The sequence below is a fragment of the Artemia sp. Qi Xiang Cuo genome, chromosome 2 (genome assembly GCF_049724085.1).
Source record: "Artemia sp. Qi Xiang Cuo chromosome 2, ASM4972408v1, whole genome shotgun sequence".
Taxonomy (NCBI): Eukaryota; Metazoa; Arthropoda; class Branchiopoda; order Anostraca; family Artemiidae; genus Artemia; species Artemia sp. Qi Xiang Cuo.
The window spans coordinates 10,239,972-10,259,049 of NC_142795.1; the positions used below are offsets into that span (position 1 = coordinate 10,239,972).

The 19,078-nt window shown below is 33.8% G+C and overlaps 1 protein-coding gene across 1 annotated transcript in view; it reads right to left on the minus strand.

The window, feature by feature from the left end:
- Positions 1 to 19,078, minus strand: part of LOC148954892 (uncharacterized) — a 415,568-nt gene that overhangs the window by 370,830 nt on the left and 25,660 nt on the right. The window contains exon 4 of the mRNA XM_089107977.1: positions 7,372 to 7,574. Within this exon, the coding sequence (XP_088964103.1) occupies positions 7,372 to 7,574 (203 nt within the window). The remainder of the gene's footprint in view (positions 1 to 7,371; positions 7,575 to 19,078) is intronic.

A 19,078-nucleotide genomic window follows, 5' to 3' on the forward strand; every position in this document is an offset into this window, starting at 1 on the left:
AGTTTTTTTGTCTGTGTAAGTTTGTGTGTGTGTGTAATTTTTTGTGTGTGTTTGTAAGTTTTTTGTGTGTGTGTAAGTTTCTGTGTGTAAGTTTTTTGTTTGTGTGTAATTTTTTGCGTTTGTGTAAGTTTTTGTGTGTGTGTAAGTTTTTTTTTTTTTTTTAGGTATTTTTTTTGTGTTTTTTAGTTTTTTTGTGTGTGTAAGTTTTTTTTGTGTGTTTAAGTTTCTTGGCGTGTGTTTAATTTTTTGTGTTTTTGTAATTTTGTGTGTGTGTGTATGTTTTTGTGTGTGTGTATGTTTCTGTGTGTCTGCTTAATTTTGTTTTTCTGTTTATGTTTTTGTGTGTGTGTATGTTTTTGTGTGTGTGTAAGTTTTTGTGTGTGTGTATTATTTTGGGTTTGTGTAAGTTTTTTGGTGTGGTTTAGTTTTTGTGTGTGTGTAAGTTTTTGTGTGTGTAAGTTTCTGTGTGTGTGTAATTATTTTTGTGTAGTTTAGTTTTTGTGTGTGTTAGTAAGTTTTTGTGGGTGTGTATTTTTTTTTATTTAAGTGTTTTGTGTGTGTGTGTCAGTTTTTGTGTTTGTGTAAGTTTATGTGTGTGTGTAAGTATTTTTTTTTGTGTGTGTAAGTTTTTGTGTGTGTATGTTTTTTTGTGTGTGTATTGTTTTGTGTGTGTTTATTTTTTTGTTCTTGTTTTATAGTTTTTGTGTGTGTGTAAGTTTTTGTGTGTGTGTAAGTTTTTGTGTGTGTGTATTTTTTTTTGCGTTTGTTTAATTTTTTGTGTTTGTGTGTAATTTTTTTTGTGTGTGTTAGTTTTTTTTTGTGCTTGTTATTTTTTGTGTTAATGTTTTTGTGTGTGTAAATTTTTTTGGTTTCTATTGTTTTTGTGTGTGTGTGCTAGTTTTTGTGTGTGTGTAATTTTGCTTGCATGCTTAAGCTAGTTTTTTGGCGTTAGTTTTTGTGTGTGTGTGTATGTTTTTGTGTGTGTTGATTATTTTGTGTGTGTAAGTTTTTGTGTGTGTGTATTTATTTGTGTGTGTGTGTAAGTTTTTTTGTGTCCTTTCGTTTTTGTGTTTGTGTAAGTTTTTGTTTGTGTGTAAGTTTTTGTGTGTGTGTAAGTTTTTGTGTGTGTAAGTTTTTGTGTGTGTAAGTTTTTGTGTGTGTAATTTTTTGTGTTTGTATATGTTGTTGTTCACGTTCAAGTTTTTGTGTGTGTGTGTAAGTTTTTTTGTGTGTGTGTATGTTTGTGTGTGTGTGTGTTTGTTTTTGTGTGTGTGTGTGTAATTTTTTTTTTGTGTTTGTAAGTTTTTGTGTGTTTGTAAGTTGTTTTGTGTGTTTAAGTTTTTGTGCGTGTCTAATTTTTTGTGTGTGTGTGTGTGTGTGTATGTTTTTGTGTGTGTGTAATTTTTGTGTGTGTGTGTGTAAGTGATTTCATGTATGTATGTTTTTGTGTGTGTATGTGTAAGTTTTGTGTGTGTGTAAGTTTTTGTGTGTGTGTGTAAGTTTTTTTGTGTTTTTGTGTAAGTTTTTGAGTCTATGATTGTTTTTGTGTGTTTGTAATTGTTTTTGTGTTTTTTTTATTTTTTGTGTGTGTAAGTTTGTGTGTAAGTTTGTGTGTGTGTGTAAGTTTTTTTTTGTTTTTTATTTTTTTTGTGTGTGTATGTTTTTTTTGTGTGTGTAAGTTTTTATGTGTTTTTGTGTATTAATGTGTTTTTGCTTTATTTTGTGTTTTTTTTTATTTTGTTGTGTGTGTTTAATTTTTTGTGTGTGTGTGTTTTTTTTTGTGTGTGTGTATTTATTTGTGTGTGTGTAAGTTTGTTTGTGTTTGTGTAATTATTTATTATTTTGTAAGTGTTTTGTTTGTTTTTTATTTTTTGTGTGTTTGTGTTAGTTTGTGTGTTTGTTTTATTTTTTGTGTGTGTGTGAAAGTTTTTTTGTATGTGTTAGTTTTTGTGTGTGTGTGTGTAAGTTTTTTTTGTGTGTGCAAGTGTTTGTGTGTTTTTGTGTAAGTTTTTGTGTGTGTGTAAGTTTTTGTGTGTGTGTAAGTTTTTTAGTGTGTGTAAGTTTTTGTGTGTGTTTATGTTTTTGTGTTTGTGTTAGTTTTTGTGTGTGTGTGTTAGTTTTTTTTTGTGTGTAAGTTTTTGTGTGTGTGTAAGTTTTTGTGTGTGTGTAAGTTTTTGTGTGTGTGTGTAAGTTTTTTTGTGTGTGTGTGTAAGTTTTTTTGTGTGTGTAAGTTTTTTTGTGTGTGTAAGTTTGTGTTTGTGTGTGTGTGTAATTTTTTGTGTGTGTGTGTGTAATTTTTATGTTGAGATAATTTGTTTTTGTGTGTGTTAGTTTTTGTGTGCGTGTGTGTGTGTAAGTTTTTTTGTACGTGTATGTTTTTGCGTTTTTGTGTGCTTTTGTGAGTGAGTTTTTAAGTTTGTGTGTGTTTTTAATTTTGTTTTTGTGTTTAAGTTTTTTGTTTAAGTTTTTTCGTGTGTGTGTGTTAGTTTTTTTTGTGTTTAAGTTCTTGTGTGTAAGTTTTTTCGTGTGTGTGTGTAAGTTTTTTTTTTGTGTTTGAAAATCTCAATAACTCTCGGACACCACCCCTCACTATAGAGAGAGAGAGAAAGTTGAGTAAATGGTCATCTATTGTCTAAAAACTACTCTCAAGTTAAGGCAATTGTCCAAAAAATCACAAAAAACATTGGAATTTTCACGAACCGTCTTATAAACTCATGTAGTTCACCAATTTTTGCCTTTTTAAATCCTCCACCAACAAAAAATTTCCCTTGCACGTTCCAGGTGATGTAAAACCTACACTCCGACATTTCTTCATCTTAATTGAATTTAGAAATATAATGCAAAATATACGAGCCAATCAAGTGTTACGATCCTTTTGTTTGTCTGAGTTTAGCATCCGATTTTTTAATTATCAACCACGCATTTCTAACAAACTACTCTTAGGTTAAGGTAATTGTCCAAAAAATCAGAAAAAACCTTGGGATTTTCCCGAACCGTCTTACAAACTCATGTAGTTCGCCCATTTTTGCCTTTTTAAGCCCCCCACCAGCAAAAAATTTTCCTCGCAAGTGCCTGGTGATGTCACACCTACGCTCCTACATTTCTTCATCTTAATTGACTTTAGAAATATCAGTCAAAATATATGAGCCGATCAGGTGTTACACTCCTTGTGTTTGTCTGATTTTAGCATCCAGATTTTTAATTATCAATGACGCATTTCTAACAAACTACTCTCAAATTAAGGCAAATGTCCAAAAAATCAGAAAAAACCATGGGATTTTCACGAACCGTCCTTAACACCTATCAAAAATACAATTGATAAATTGAATGTGTTTGAACTTGTTTCGGTTCAATGGAATGAACCTGTTAAGATATTGTGACGCTTAACATCAGTTGGGCAATTTCCCAGAAATAATTCATTGAATGTATTTTTAAAATCATAATATGTTCATTGACTTGTTGGTTCAGTCGATTAACGTGTCGTTCTTTTACCTTAGGAAATCACTGGTCTCACGTTCGATTCCTACATCAAACCCAAATTTCATAAAAAATCATTGGGAAGATACTTAGAATGTAAAAAATCTAAAAAAAAGTAAAAAAAAAATTAAAAAAAGTAAAAAAAAAATAAAAAAAAAATAAAAAAATAGTTAAAAAAAGTTAAAAAAAAGTATAAAAAAGATTAATGTAATTATGTAAATTAATGTAATTATGTAAATTAATGTAATTATGTAAATTAATTAATAATAAATTAATTTATGTAAATTAGTTCAAGGTTAAACATAAGTCAACCACGCCTAACAAATTAAATTACAAAAAGAATTTCACAACTTCAAACAAAGGAAACGAATTACTAGCATGAAAACATCACGCACTTTGAACAGAAACATCACAAATTTTCACAGTGGTTGAATTCCGGTCATTACACTGTCTGCTTGTATGGCAGGGTCCTGTGCGCTTGAAACTGTTATAGCTATATAGGGAGACATCCCGCTTGAAACTGTTATAGCTATATAGGGAGACACCCCGCTTGTAATCGTTATAGCTATATGAGGGGACTACACCCGCCCTCCTGGAATGATTGACTACCTGCCCTCCTGGAATGATTGGCTACCTGCCCTCCTGGAATAATTGGCTACCTGCCCTCCTGGAATGACTGGCTACCTGCCCTCCTGGAGATATTATACCTTTACTACTTTTATGCCTCATTATTTTATAGAGCAAATGCTTAGAGCATAATGCTTTATAGTAGAATGATAAATTAAAGTCATCTGTATGACTTTATTTAGGCTGCTCTATAAATGAAATTGTGTAGGCGGCTATGAAAAGCCATCTGTATGACTTTGTTGTTTTCTCTATGTATCAGTGGGGTAATGTAATTTCTTTTGTATTTTAGTGGATCATATATTAAATAAGAAAACCAAAAAGTATTCTGTATAACTTTATTCATGTTTCTCTATAATAATTTGATGTTTAAAAAGTCATACAGAAGACTCTGTATCATTCTCCATGTTTAAAGGAAACACAATATTGTCTGTTGTTTGACTTTATAGTGCTTTCTCATGACAATATTTGTTGTAAATATTGACAATATTTGTAAATGACAATATTTGTTGCTTAGAGTATAAAGAACCAATGACTTTAAAACCCAAACAGTGCTCACCCAAGTAATTTGTATTTCTAATATAAAAAAAAGCATAAAAGGTATATGCTACTATTATATAATAGCTATGAGGTAGCTTTATATCAAAATATTCAAGCAAATCACACAGCCAACTAGGTGTCTTACCTTAGCCTACATAAGGTAGGCTATCAGTGGAAGTCATTAAGTCTGCAAAACTACAAATAGGGTAGCCTATATATTGATACTTTCTTTTAGAATCATTAATGGTTACCTTTAAACTGCTTCATGGTTAAAAGATCCTGGAGTGTTGGGCAATGTCCCAGAAACAATTCATTGAATGTATTTCTAAAATCATAATATGTTCAATGACTTGTTGGTTCAGTCGATTAACGTGTCGTTCTTTTACCTTAGGAAATCACTGGTCTCACGTTTGATTCCTACATCAAACCCAAATTTATTAAAAAATCAAAGGGAAGATACTTAGAATGTAAAAAATCTAAAAAAATTTAAAAAAAATTAAAAAAAAAAAAAAAAAAAATAAAAAAAAAAATAAAAAAAAAGTTAAAAAAAGTTAAAAAAAGTAAAAAAAAATTTTTTATTAATGAATGTAATTATATAAATTAATTTAATTATGTAAATTAATGTTATTATGTAAATTAATATAATTATTTAAATTAATTAATAATAAATTAATTTATGTAAATTAGTTCAAGGTTAAACATAAGTCAACCACGCCTAACAAATTAAATTACAAAAAGAATTTCACAACTTCAAACAAAGGAAACGAATTACTAGCATGAAAACATCACGCACTTTGAACAGAAACATCACGAATTTTCACGGTGGTTGAATTCCGGTCATTACACTGTCTGCTTGTGTGGCAGGGTACTGTGAGCTTGAAACTGTTATAGCTATATAGGGAGACATCCCGCTTGAAACTGTTATAGCTATATAGGGAGACACCCCGCTTGTAATCGTTATAGCTATATGAGGGGACTACACCTGCCCTCCTGGAATGATTGACTACCTGCCCTCCTGGAATGATTGGCTACCTGCCCTCCTGGAATAATTGGCTACCTGCCCTCCTGGAATGACTGGCTACCTGCCCTCCTGGAGATATTATACCTTTACTACTTTTATGCCTCATTATTTTATAGAGCAAATGCTTAGAGCATAATGCTTTATAGTAGAATGATAAATTAAAGTCATCTGTATGACTTTATTTAGGCTGCTCTATAAATGAAATTGTGTAGGCGGCTATGAAAAGCCATCTGTATGACTTTGTTGTTTTCTCTATGTATCAGTGGGGTAATGTAATTTCTTTTGTATTTTAGTGGATCATATATTAAATAAGAAAACCAAAAAGTATTCTGTATAACTTTATTCATGTTTCTCTATAATAATTTGATGTTTAAAAAGTCATACAGAAGACTCTGTATCATTCTCCATGTTTAAAGAAAACACAATATTGTTTGTTGTTTGACTTTATAGTGCTTTCTCATGACAATATTTGTTGTAAATATTGACAATATTTGTAAATGACAATATTTGTTGCTTAGAGTATAAAGAACCAATGACTTTAAAACCCAAACAGTGCTCACCCAAGTAATTTGTATTTCTAATATAAAAAAAAGCATAAAAGGTATATGCTACTATTATATAATAGCTATGAGGTAGCTTTATATCAAAATATTCAAGCAAATCACACAGCCAACTAGGTGTCTTACCTTAGCCTACATAAGGTAGGCTATCAGTGGAAGTCATTAAGTCTGCAAAACTACAAATAGGGTAGCCTATATATTGATACTTTCTTTTAGAATCATTAATGTTTACTTTTAAACTGCTTCACGGTTAAAAGATCCTGGAGTGCCAAAAATCCTAGTAACATCAAGACTAGGCCTAGTCTAGCCAAGCTCTTTTCAAGAAGCATTCCTTAAAGTATTTTTCAGAGAAAAGAGCTTTGCTGAACTAGGTTCCGATTTCTCTTTTACCAGAACATACAAGAAAACAAGGTAAAGTTCTACCAAATCATATTATTGAGTTAGGAATAAAGTGAATACACCATTCGATGCCTTTTTTTTATGCTGATTAAGAATGTAATAATAATTTCTATCGGAAATGAATTTCAGCCCCCCCCCCCTATATATGCCAATTCAGGGTTAGGTTGTAGAAATATATACCCTGAATTGGCATATATAGGGGGTGGGGCTGAAATTCATTTCCGATATAAATGATTACTATATTCGTAATCAGCATTAAAAAAGGCATCGAGTGGTATATTCACTTTATGCGTAAGTCAATAATAGGATTTGGTAGAACTTTACCGAAAACAACACTTTCTAAGGCTATATGCTGATTTATTTATTTTTTGCTCATTTTCTGCTGTTTAACAGCACACGTCCTTTATTTTTGAAATTAGCCACGAACTTTCCTATTGGAAAACATTATGTAAGCGGGGGCTTTCTCCTTAAAAAATGAATTATTGGTTTTCACACTAATTTAAGACGTATATGGCTGTGTAAGTTTGCACTTGACCAATTTAATGAATTAGTTTTCATTTTAGGTGTCCTTGGTACTTTAAGCATTGAATACCAGAAACAAAAAGGCTTGATTACTAGCTCTTTGCAAAAATATTGAATTAGAGGCAGGCTTGAAATATGAAACCGAAAAAGACTGAGCAGAAAATCATCTAATTCTTTCATGCTTTTACAATTGTAAGAAAAAGAAAAGATAAACAATAAAATACTTACCTTTGGAATAAACCTTTCGGCACTTGAAATGGTTCAGAAGAACTGGGATAGAGTTCCAACTCTTTCAAATACTCCATCCGTGAGATTGGATTAAGGTTGAGGGGAGTAAAAGAGCAGCACAGAGATGTCAGGTACGGACATAAGTGATCCAATAATACTGCTAGCATATTCTTATCAGTGAGTTCAAGACGAAGCTTTCGAAGCTAATAAAAAAAGGCTTATTAGCACAATTAATCTTACAACAAATTGAATTTAAAATTCTAATTGACTACACATCCATTTTTAATGTTTATTAAATTTTTGTTTTCTACTCCTCCGTTCTGTAGATGAACCCTCGGTAGTCGATATTCAACATAATTTTGTCTTGGCCATAAAAGTTTTCTGCAATTGGGGAATTTTCAAAAAGAAATTATTTTGATCTGACATCAATCAATCATTTTCATTCAGGCTAGAAGTCAAAAAGGCGCAACCTGCGGAGTGTATATGTTTGGCTTCCGAACAACTCAAATAATCCAACGAATTCTATTTTGGCTTGATGAAATGTAAACAGGGACGAAGACCACACTGCCTTACCATAATATAAATAACAAAAGATAAAGCAACAAGGAATTATTTTTCAGACTGTCAAAAAAAAAATTCGAAATGAATATTTCCGCTCTATATCCAAGAGCCGTCATCAGCAAATTACAGATAAATACAAATAAATAATATTTACAATAAAATACGTGACCATTAAAAAAAACAGTCCTGGTATCATAACAAGGAAGTTCAATCACGATCTTCCAAATTAATTAATTCCGAATATTTTAGGTTTTTTTTTATGATTGTTACCCTTTCCCTCTTAAAAGGATTATTATTTTCTTTTTTCTTTTAAATTAATGATACCTTAATTCTTCCCCAAGAATGAGTAAAAGGTTTCCTTTGGTTGATCATTCTATTCTCATTTCCAACTCTATTTATATATTTCACACCAAACTTTAAATTTTTCACTGAATTTAATAATTACCCTCATGCGCTGGACACAACCTTAGAAATTACACATTTTAGACAAAATACTTATAGGCCTCCGGTATTTTAATTTCCTTTTTCGGCTTAAATTGTATTCTCTCCTCTGAAACTTCTCTTGTCCCCTATTTTTCTCAATTAGGCTTCCGTAAGATTCGCTACCACTCGTATTAAACGGGTATATTAAGAATTTATTTGATTTTATGTCCTATTACGAAGTCAATTTTGACTATTTGTGCATAAGAAATGCTCGTACACACTCCTTTCCAATATATGTTACGCAATAGCACTGATTTGATTACTTTTATCTTTATTTAATAATACGAGTAGGACTGGGATACTACGATCTGGTGTTCATGTAATCGCGAAATGACGGATGCTAGAAAAAAAACTTGGTATTTGGAAAAGTATTACGGATTTGGTAGCCCCCCCCTCCTCGCCAGTTACTAAAATTTGACCGTTTTAGATTTTTTGTTTCTTTAATGATTGACCCTCCCCCTTAGACTTTTAATTTTTTTCCTATATTTTATAACAAAATCTTCAAATTTTCTTTCTTTTGACTTCGATGGACAAAAGGATAAAAGTTGCACTTTTTAGCCCAAAATGCTTATATTTTTAACAACTTTCAAGGCGAAACCGTGTCCTATATTCCTTCTCCCAAAATTACCTACGATTCATATTAACTCAAATTTTAACAAATAGGTAATATAATTAGTGTTTCAATTATCTTATTTTTTGTCCAATAGCTTAGCACCTTTATTACATAGTTAATTTGGCCGGTTTTTTTTTCTTCTTTTTCTGGAAAAAATACCTAGCTCTGCGAAAGTACATATTCTACATATTCCATCCATATTTTTTTTTATGTTTAACTAAAGAAGGTTGGACCCTGTATTTTAGGATCCCCCAAAAGATGTAAAATTGTAAGGACATAACGGGTTCCATTGATGCCCCAAACGATAAAAAAGCCTTCAAATTGCAACCCTCCACAATCCTAATCTATTTTTTCATTAGATTAATATAGTATATACATTTTCTTTCGAGCCTAACTCTATCTCTCTTTCATGCTTGATTTTTAATTTAATGAAAGCAGCTCCCAAAGAGGGTTAGATCTGCACACACACCTGCTACAATCGAATCTTCTCTTGTTTATTTTATATTTTCTTTCAAGGCTATTTTTATCATTTAAATTTCACTTTTTAGACTGTTAGTTCCCGGTCTGTTCGGCTAAACTATTCACAATTTTTTTTTTTGCTATATTTTTATAAATTACTGATATTTTTTAGCCCTAAGATCCTAAATAAGGTATATGCGCCTCTTTTACTCTACAATTCTACAAAGTATGATTTTTCTTGTATTTCCTCTTTTTTTCTATTATTAATAATAGATCAGTAAAGAGGGAAGTGGGCAAAATGTATTATTTATTTCTTTTGTTTATCTATTTTTTTTTCCATCAAACACTTCGTATAGAAGGAGTTGTCGTAGAAACTTTGGAAGGAGCTCATTAAATTAGAGATTGTAAGTTTTACTGCCCTTTTTAAGAGTCAAAAGTGACTGGAGGGCGACCAGTCCCCTCACACGCCCATCCATTCTAAGACCACACTGGCTATACACGACGTATGAAAGAAAAAAGAGAAAATGTAATAAATGAAAAGCAAAGAAAAATGAGGGTAGTGTCTGCAAGTGGAAAAATATGAAGAGAAATTAAGTAAATATTTCGACAAGGACCTCCGCCAAGTTGTCCTCAATGCTAACAAAAATAAAAACGAAAAAAAAGTCTACTTCAAAAGGTTAGATTGTTTTTTTTTCGTTTTTATTTTTACTTTAGTACTGAGGACGACTTGGCGGAGGTCGTTGTCGAAATATGTGCTTATTTTCTCTTCATATTGTTCCGCTGACTGATACTACCCTCGTTTTTCTATGTTTTTTTTTGTTTTTGTTTTTTTACATTTCTTATATTTTCTCTTCTTGGTTTCATACTCCCATCCATTCTCTAAACATATCCAATCGAAACTTTGAGATAGCCATTTTGTTCAGCATAGTTGAAAGGTCCAGTAACTGTGTCTCTGGGGATGTCAACCCCCTCCCCCCAATTCTCCCATTGTTTACATATAGTATTTGTTATTGAGATTAATTAAAAAAAAACTTTCCACAAAATAAGTTTTTCAAAGAAAAGTAAAGAACTCCATTAAACAAAAAATGAACAAAAATAAAATCAAATAATCTACCAAGCGTGAAACTACCACAAATCAGCATCGATAAATAAATGAAACGCAAAAACGAACAGAAATTACAATAATTAACCGAGTCAAAGACAAAACGAGCAGAAATTAACATAAGTTGGGTGCAAAACCCCTATTCCTTCCCAAGGCTAGAACAAAATTTGGACTTTACTGAAAAATATAAATGTTTTTACTTTTATAACTTTAATAAATCAAATAGTATTAACATTTTAATTACTAAATATCAGTATATGTATATTAAATTGACAATGCAAATTCATTTGTATTTTTTCAGTAAAGTGCAAATTTTTGGAACAAAATGGTTATTTCGAAACGTTTATTGGATAGACTTGGGAAAATGGTGGGCGTAGAAGGGGTGTTAGTCCAATCACTTTTGACTACTAAACAGGGCACTCACCATATCAATTTCCAATTGAATTAACCATTTTTTAAGTATCTACGACAAAGCGTTCTATAAAAACCTTATAATGCCCCCTGGGCATAATTTACAACTCTTGCCCTGAGGGCTATGGGGGGGCCTCATCCTCAAAGACCTAATTTCCAGAACTTAAAACTACGTTGAATAAAATGGCTATCTCAAAGTTAGGACTAGATGTGTTTGGGGAAAAGGTGGGCGTGAGAGGCGGGTTAGTTGCCCTCTAATCACTTTCGACTATTTAAAAGGGCACTAGCCCTTTAAATTTCCAATCGAATGAGCCCTTTTTAAAGTTTCTACGACAACGCCTTCTATAAAAAAAAACCTTAAATGCCCCTAGGGCATAACTTACAACCCTAGCCCTAAGGGGGACTGTCCTCAAAAACATATTTTCTATCTGGAAATCAACTACGCTGAACAAAATGGCTTTCTCAAAATTTTGATTGGATGTGTTTCGGGAAATGGTGGGTGTGGAAGGGGTGTTAGTCAACTTCAAATCACTTTCGACTATCAAAAAGGCCACAAGCCACTCCAGTTTCCAATTGAATGAGCGCCTTTCGAAGTTTCTATGACAACTTCTTCGATACGAAGTGCCCTACTCTAAAGGAAAAAATTAATAAATAATACATTATGCCAACATCGTTCTTATATGCCCCAAGGGCATAACTTAAAACCCTTGCCCTGAGGACTGTGGGGGAGTTTCCTCCTCTTTACTTAATCCCCGTTTCTTGTCTTGTTCTCGAGTGTCCTCGTTCTTTACTTAGACAGCGCGATCGCGCCGCCTATGATTTATGCAACAACTTACTAAAAAAACCTTATATGCCCCCAGGGCATAACTTACAACCCTTGCACTGAGGGCTCTGAGGGGGTTATCATCCTAAAAGACATAATTTCCAGAACGTTCTACTACGTTGAACAAAATGGATATCTCAAAATTTTGATTGGATGTGTTTCGGAAAATGGTGGGCGTGAGAGGGGCGTTAGTCGCTATCCAATCACTTTCAACTATTAAAAAAGGCACTAGCCCTTTCAAGTTCCAATTGAATGAGCCCTTATGAAGTTTCTACGACAGCGCTTTCAATAAAAACTTTATGTACCCCAGGGAATTACTTACAACTCTTGAACTGAGGGCTCTGAGGGGGTGGTCATCCTAAAAGACCTAATTTCCAGAACTTTCAACTACGTTGAACAAAATGGATATCTCAAAATTTTAATTCGATGTGTTTGGAAAAATGGTCGGCATGAGAGGGGCGTTAGTCGCTATCCAATCCCTTTCAACTATTAAAAAAATTTCCTATTGAATGAGCCCTTTTGAAGTTTCTACGACAACGCTTTCAGTAAAAACTTTGTATACCCCCAGGGCATAACTTACAACCCTTGCCCTGAGGTCTGTGGAGGGGGGGAGGGGTTGTCATCCTTAAAGACCTAATTTCCAAAACTTTCAACTACGTTGAATAAAATGGCTATCTAAAAATTTTGCTTGGATGTGTTTGGGGAAAAGGTAGGCCCTTAAATTAAAAAGGGTACTACCCCTGGGAATTTCAAATCGAATGAGCCCTTTTTGAAGTTTCTAAGACAATGCTTTCAATAAAAACCTTATATGCCCCCAGGGCATGACTTATAACCCTTGCCCTGAGGGTTGTGGGGGAGTGTCCTCCTCAAAAATATGTTTTCTATCTGGAAATCAACTATGCCGAACAAAATGGCTATCTCAAAATTTTTGTTGGATGTGTTTGACGAATTATGGGGGGGGGGGGGGGGCTAGTTGCCCTCTAATCACTTTCGACTACTAAAAAGGGCACTAGCCCTTTAAATTTCCAATCGAATGAGCTTTTTTGAAGTTTCTATGGCAACGCCTTCTCTAGAATCCTTATATGCCCCCAGGGTATAACTTAAAAACTTTGCCCTAAGGGTTGTGGGGGAGTGTTCTCTTCAGAAACATATTTTCTATTTGGAAATCGATACGATTAACAAAATGACTATTTCAAAATTTGAATTGGATGTGTGTGGGGAATGATGTGTGTGGGGGGGGGGGCTAGTTTCTCTCCAAAAACTTTTTACTACTGAAAAGGGCAATAACCCTTTTAATTTCCAATCGAATGAGCCTTTTTTAAGTTTCTACGACAACGCCTTCTATTAAAACCTTACTCAATTGAATTCAGTTTATTTATAACCTGTCAAAACAAAAAAGGGCGCAAGTCCCCTAATGACAGAGTACATAAGAGAAACAAAAGAAAAAAGACAAGAAAACTTATACACTGAACAAAAATAAGTAGTTTTTACAATCATATTAATCATAGACATAATCACAAATCATATATCATAATCACAAGATAAGAAATAAATCAAAAGACATAAAAAAAACTCATAAAAATAAAGAGGACCAATCATGATTTAGTTTACTGGCGGAAGATTTAAAATCTTTTACTCTTTTATCAATAATTGTCTAAGGTAAAATGAGCTTGAACTTTTGGGAGAAAAGAGAGTCACTATTTCAAGGGTGCATATTTAAAAGGAATTTAACAAGTTTAAAACAAATCCGATGAAAAAGTTTTTTTTTGAAGCAGTAAAAAATTGCCAAATAGGAGACAGAGCAAGAAGATGAGGCACAGTTAGACTACTATAAATCTTAGAAAGATGGAAACGATTAAGGTGTGTAACGTTAGAGACAAGTGACGCATAAGCTAACCTTGTCTTTTTTTTCAAGATTTTGAATGGCAAGCTTAATAGTTTCCTTAATTGAATTTCCAATGGGCATTCCCAGATAAATAAGGCTTTTAGAGAGGGGGATACAAGTTTCAGTAAATTAGAGGGATTTCTCAGAGTATCTTTTGAGGTTGAAACCGACAGCCACAGTTTTATCCACATTAAAACTTAAACCAATCTACTGATATTCTAGTTTTAACGTCGAAAAAGTGCTCTCACAACCAGAGAAAGTGCGACTCAGATTTAGGATATCATCAGCCTACGCAAGTAAAGAGATGTCCAGACCCTCGTAAATACAGGTGGAGTCAATAGAACTTTGAGCTGGAATGACTGAATAATTAAATAGCGCGGGGGAAGTTAGACCTCCTTGTCTAACGCCCTTTAGCACATTAAAAAGCTCTGAACTGCGCTTCATTTTGGCACGAAGATGTTTATACATGTATCGAAGACACCTTATAACTGAGAAGTCAACCCTTCTCTTTAGAGCTTCTACCAAAATCTGGGCAAAAATACACGAATCAAATGCTCTGGCAATGTCCAGTGCACATAGAACAATGAAATCCCCGGAACCTTCCACATCTACAAGACCGTAAAAAGGGAAAAAAGAGCATGCTCACGACTAAGTTCTTTCTGAAAACAGAAGTGATGCAAAGGCACAGAACACTATTGGGAAATATCTTTAAGAATAATAGACTCAAATATTTTAAAAGTGGTGCTTGAGACCGTTATAGGCCGATATGATTGACAATCATCGAGATCCTTTTTCTTTTTTTTCGGTATAGGCGTATTCTGGCCAATACAAAACTGTTGAGGCACAATACCAGAAGAAAAAGACATTTGAAAAAGTAACGAAAGGTGCTGCAGCAAAAGACTACTACAATGTTCAAAGCGTTTAGCAAATATTAAATCAACACCGGCAGAAGGTTTTTTCTTAATTTTTTTTTAGATTAAACTCAATATCGGAGGGCGTCACTATAGAAGCAGAACAAATAGATTTGGCAAGCAAACGGTCAAGCTCTTTTTCATATTTACTTTCAGCAACAAGGTCAGGAGACAAAAACTCACTTTTATAATAATCAATCCAGTTTTTTTCTGGAATACTACCGACAGAATTCCGGTCACTGCGTTTAAAAATTTTCCATAAAAGTGAAGGATCACTAGCTATCTTATCAACATTTTTTTGAATCAACATTATTTTGTGGTCTTTAAGGGCTCTTGAACTTTCTTTTTCTCTTCAGACGCAATTCGTTTATTATATCGGAGCGCGGTTTATCGGATTCGTTCCAGATTCGGAGCCACAATTTAGCTGAATGACAAGCTGCAACAGGACTTAGATTTTTACACCAGTTGGTGATTTCTGTATTTTTGCGAACACGTCTAGATGGGACTGCACACTTTTCTGCGCATCGAAGCGCGTGGTTGATTTTTGCAAGATAAATCGTAAGCTTTATTTTAATCTCGTACTCACTGACATAAGACCTGCATTCTGAACTAAGCAGGTGAAAAGTAACTTTAATTTTGTTGAGTAACGTGTCACACTCGGACATAAATAACTGACGATCAACGTGAGTCCATTCTTGAACATAAAACCACTTTCCCTCTTGCGGAGTTTTGCTTCCAACATTGCACTCAATTGTCGCACAAAAAGATAAGTGGTCAAAGCAGTAGCCTTCACGAAGTACAGTGGCCTGTTTGATCGAAAAGCAAGAAACAACATGATCGAGGTTCGAAGTTGAAGAGCTGGGGCCAACATAGGTATAGGATTAATTTTTGTCAACTAATGAATACGAAGGAGGAATGGTCCTCCAAAGAAGCTGACTTCTGGGGAGCGTTTTATTAGTCAAATCACAGTTAAAGTCACCTATTAATATCGAGCGAGTGACTGCGGATTTTGCGTTTTTCTTGATCAGCAAGATCAGCAGTTTCTTGCAAGCCCCCATAAACTTCGCCTTGGATTTCTCGTTACGATAGTTTGTTGATAGGTAAACATTCATTATGGACGTGTTCAGATATGAAACTGCAAGAATTTGATCCCCTGCTTCGATCAATTTACAGGGTAAACGAGTAAAAATCGAGAGGCCGTCGGAGGGGCGTCCACAAGCTGCTGTTATTTTTGCCGGAGAGAAAAACACTATGCAATCTGACGAGATTTTAATCAATTCCCTTTTTTCTGCTGACAAAAAATGTTCTTGGAGTCGAATAATATCATATTCCTTGAGCAACTGGGTCAAAATAGGAATTTTATCAGAAACTTTTCCGTTTATACTCCATGATAGAATCGAAGTTGAACGCAGCATTATTTCGAAATCTGTTTTAGCAGAGATTGAGCAAAGGGACACTTGTAGCTATAGCAGGGATGATTAGTAGACTTACATAGTGCACATTTTTTCAGTCTAGAACAGGGATCATTTTTAGAACTAGAGTGTCCTTTTTCGCCGCAAACTGAACAAATAGAAGAGTTCTTGCATGTGCCAGACATATGTCCATGTTATATGTCCCCAGGGCATAACTTAAAACCCTTGCCCTGAGGGTTTTGGGGGAGTGTCCTCCTCAAAAACATATTTTCTATCTGGAAATCAACTACACTGAACAAAATGGCTATCTCAAAATTTTGATTAATTGTGTTTGGGGGAATTATAGGCGTAGGAAGGGGGGCTAGTTCCCCTCCAATCACTTTCGACTATTAAAAAGGGCACTAGCCCTTTGAATTTCCAATCGAATGAGCTTTTTTTGAAGTTTCCACGACAACACCTTCTTTAAAAACCTTATATGCCCCCAGGGCATAACTTCAAACCCTTGCCCTGAGGACTGTGGGGGAGTATCCACCTCAAAAACTTATTTCTATCTGGAAATCAACTACGCTGAACATAATGACTATCTCAAAATGTTGATTGGATGTGTTAGGGGAAATGATGGGCGTGGGGGGGGGGGGGGCTAGTTGCCCTCCAATCACTTTCGACTATTAAAAAGGGCACTAGTCCTTTGAATTTCCAATCGAAGGAGCATTTTTTGAAGTTTCTGCGACAACGCCTTCTATAAAAACCTTATATGCCCCAGGGCATAACTTCAAACCCTTGCCCTGAGGGTTGTGGGGGAGTATCCTCCTCAAGAACATATTTTCTATCTGGAAATCAAAACGCTAAACAAAATGGCTATCTCAAAATTTTGATTGGATGTGTTTGGGGGAATGATGGGCGTAGGGAGGGGGCTAGTTGCCCTCCAATCACTTTCGACTATTAAAAAGGGAACTAGCCCTTTGAATTTCCAATCGAATGAGCCTGTTTTGAAGTTTCTACGACAACGCCTCCTATAATTAAATAAAAAAAACAAGTTTTTTAAACTGAAAGTAAGGAGCGACATTAAAATTTAAAACGAACAGAAATTATTCCGTATATGAAAGGGGCTGTCCCCTCCTCAACGCCTAGCTCTTTACGCTAAAGTTTTTTATTGTTTTAAAAAATAAATTTGTGAGACAAAAAATTGTGAATTTAAATTTGTGAGTCAAACTTTAGCGTAAAGAGCGAGGCGTTGAGGAGGGGACAGCCCCTTTCATATACGGAATAATTTCTGTTCGTTTTAAGTTTTAATGTCGCTCCTTACTTTCAGTTTAAAAAACTTGTTTTTTTTTATTTAATTTCTGATCGTTTTTTAGTTAATGCAGCTTTTATTTGCATAAAAATTTTACTTTTCTTTTGCTAAATGGATGTCTTTACAAATTAACTTACGTAACTAACTTCTATATTCGTATATTTTTCTTCTGGCAAAAAATACAAAGTTGCAGATTTTTGCAGATATGAGCTTGATCCTATGTAATAGGGTTTTCTGATATGCTGAATCTGACGGTGTGATTTTTATTAAAATCCATTCACTTGTAAGGGATGTTTCCCCCCCTCTTTAAAAAATAGAGAAAAGTTTTTGAGACTCGTAATCTGTGATGAGTAGTACTAAACTTAGCAAAATGTATAAATTTAGGATTAGAATTATAAACACATTCTTCTGATACATTTATTGACATCAAAATTCTGTTTTTAAAAGTTTCGATTACTATTGAGCCGTATCGCTTGTTTTTTTATTGTTTTTTTTTATTACATATATGTTATTACGTATATGAGGGGGTTCTCCCCTTAGTCAATACCATGCTCTTTACGTTAAAAGTTAAAAAAACATTTTGATTCACAAACCCCTGAATCACAAACCCCAGCCGTTTAATTAGAATAGATAGCTCTTTTGAAAGCAATAAAAAAAAAAAAAACTGTAGCGTAAAGACCGAGGTATTGACTTGGGGGAGAACCCCCTCACATACGTTATAATTTATGTTGGTTTTAAGTTCTAATATTCCTTCTTACATTTCAGTTGAAATGTAATTGTTCCGTATATGAAAGGGGCTGTCCCCTCCTCAACGCCTAGCTCTTTACGCTAAAGTTTTTTATTGTTTTAAAAAATAAAGTTGTGAGACAGAGTCAAACTTTAGAGTAAAGAGCGAGGCGTTGAGGAGGGGACAGCCCTAACCCCTGAATCACAAAGGCCGTTTAATTAGAATAGATAGCTCTTTTGAAAGCACTAAAAAAAAACTGTAGCGTAAAGAGCGAGGTATTGACTTGGGGGAGAACCCCCTCACATACGTTATAATTTCTGTTCGTTTTAAGTTCTAATATTCCTTCTTACATTTCAGTTGAAATGTAATTATTCCGTATATGAAAGGGGTTGTCCCCTCCTCAACGCCTCGCTCTTTACGCTAAAGTTTTTTATTGTTTTAAAAAATAAAGTTGTGAGACAGAGTCAAAATTTATCGTAAAGAGCGAGGCGGTGAGGAGGGGACAGCCCCTTTCATATACGGAATAATTTCTGTTCGTTTTAAGTTTTAATGTCGCTCCTTACTTTCAGTTTAAAAAACTTGTTTTTTTAATTTAATTTCTGATCGTTTTTTAGTTAATGCAGCTCTTATTTGCATAAAAATTTTATTTTTCATTTGCTAAGTGGATGTCTAACAAATTAACTTACAAATTAACAAATTTACTATTGAGCCGTATTGCTTGTTTTTTTTTATTACGTATATGTTATTACGCATATGAGGGGGTTCTCCCCTTAGTCAATACCACGCTCTTTACGTTAAAAGTTTAAAAAAATTTTGATTCACAAATCCCTGAATCACAAAGGCCGTTTAATTAGAATAGATGGCTCTTTTGAAAGCACTGAAAAAACTGTAGCGTATAGAGCGAGGTATTGACTGGGGGGAGAACCCCCTCACATACGTTATAATTTCTGTTCGTGTTAAGTTCTAATATTCCTTCTTACATTTCAGTTGAAAAAACTTGTTTTTTTTATTTAATTTCTGATCGTT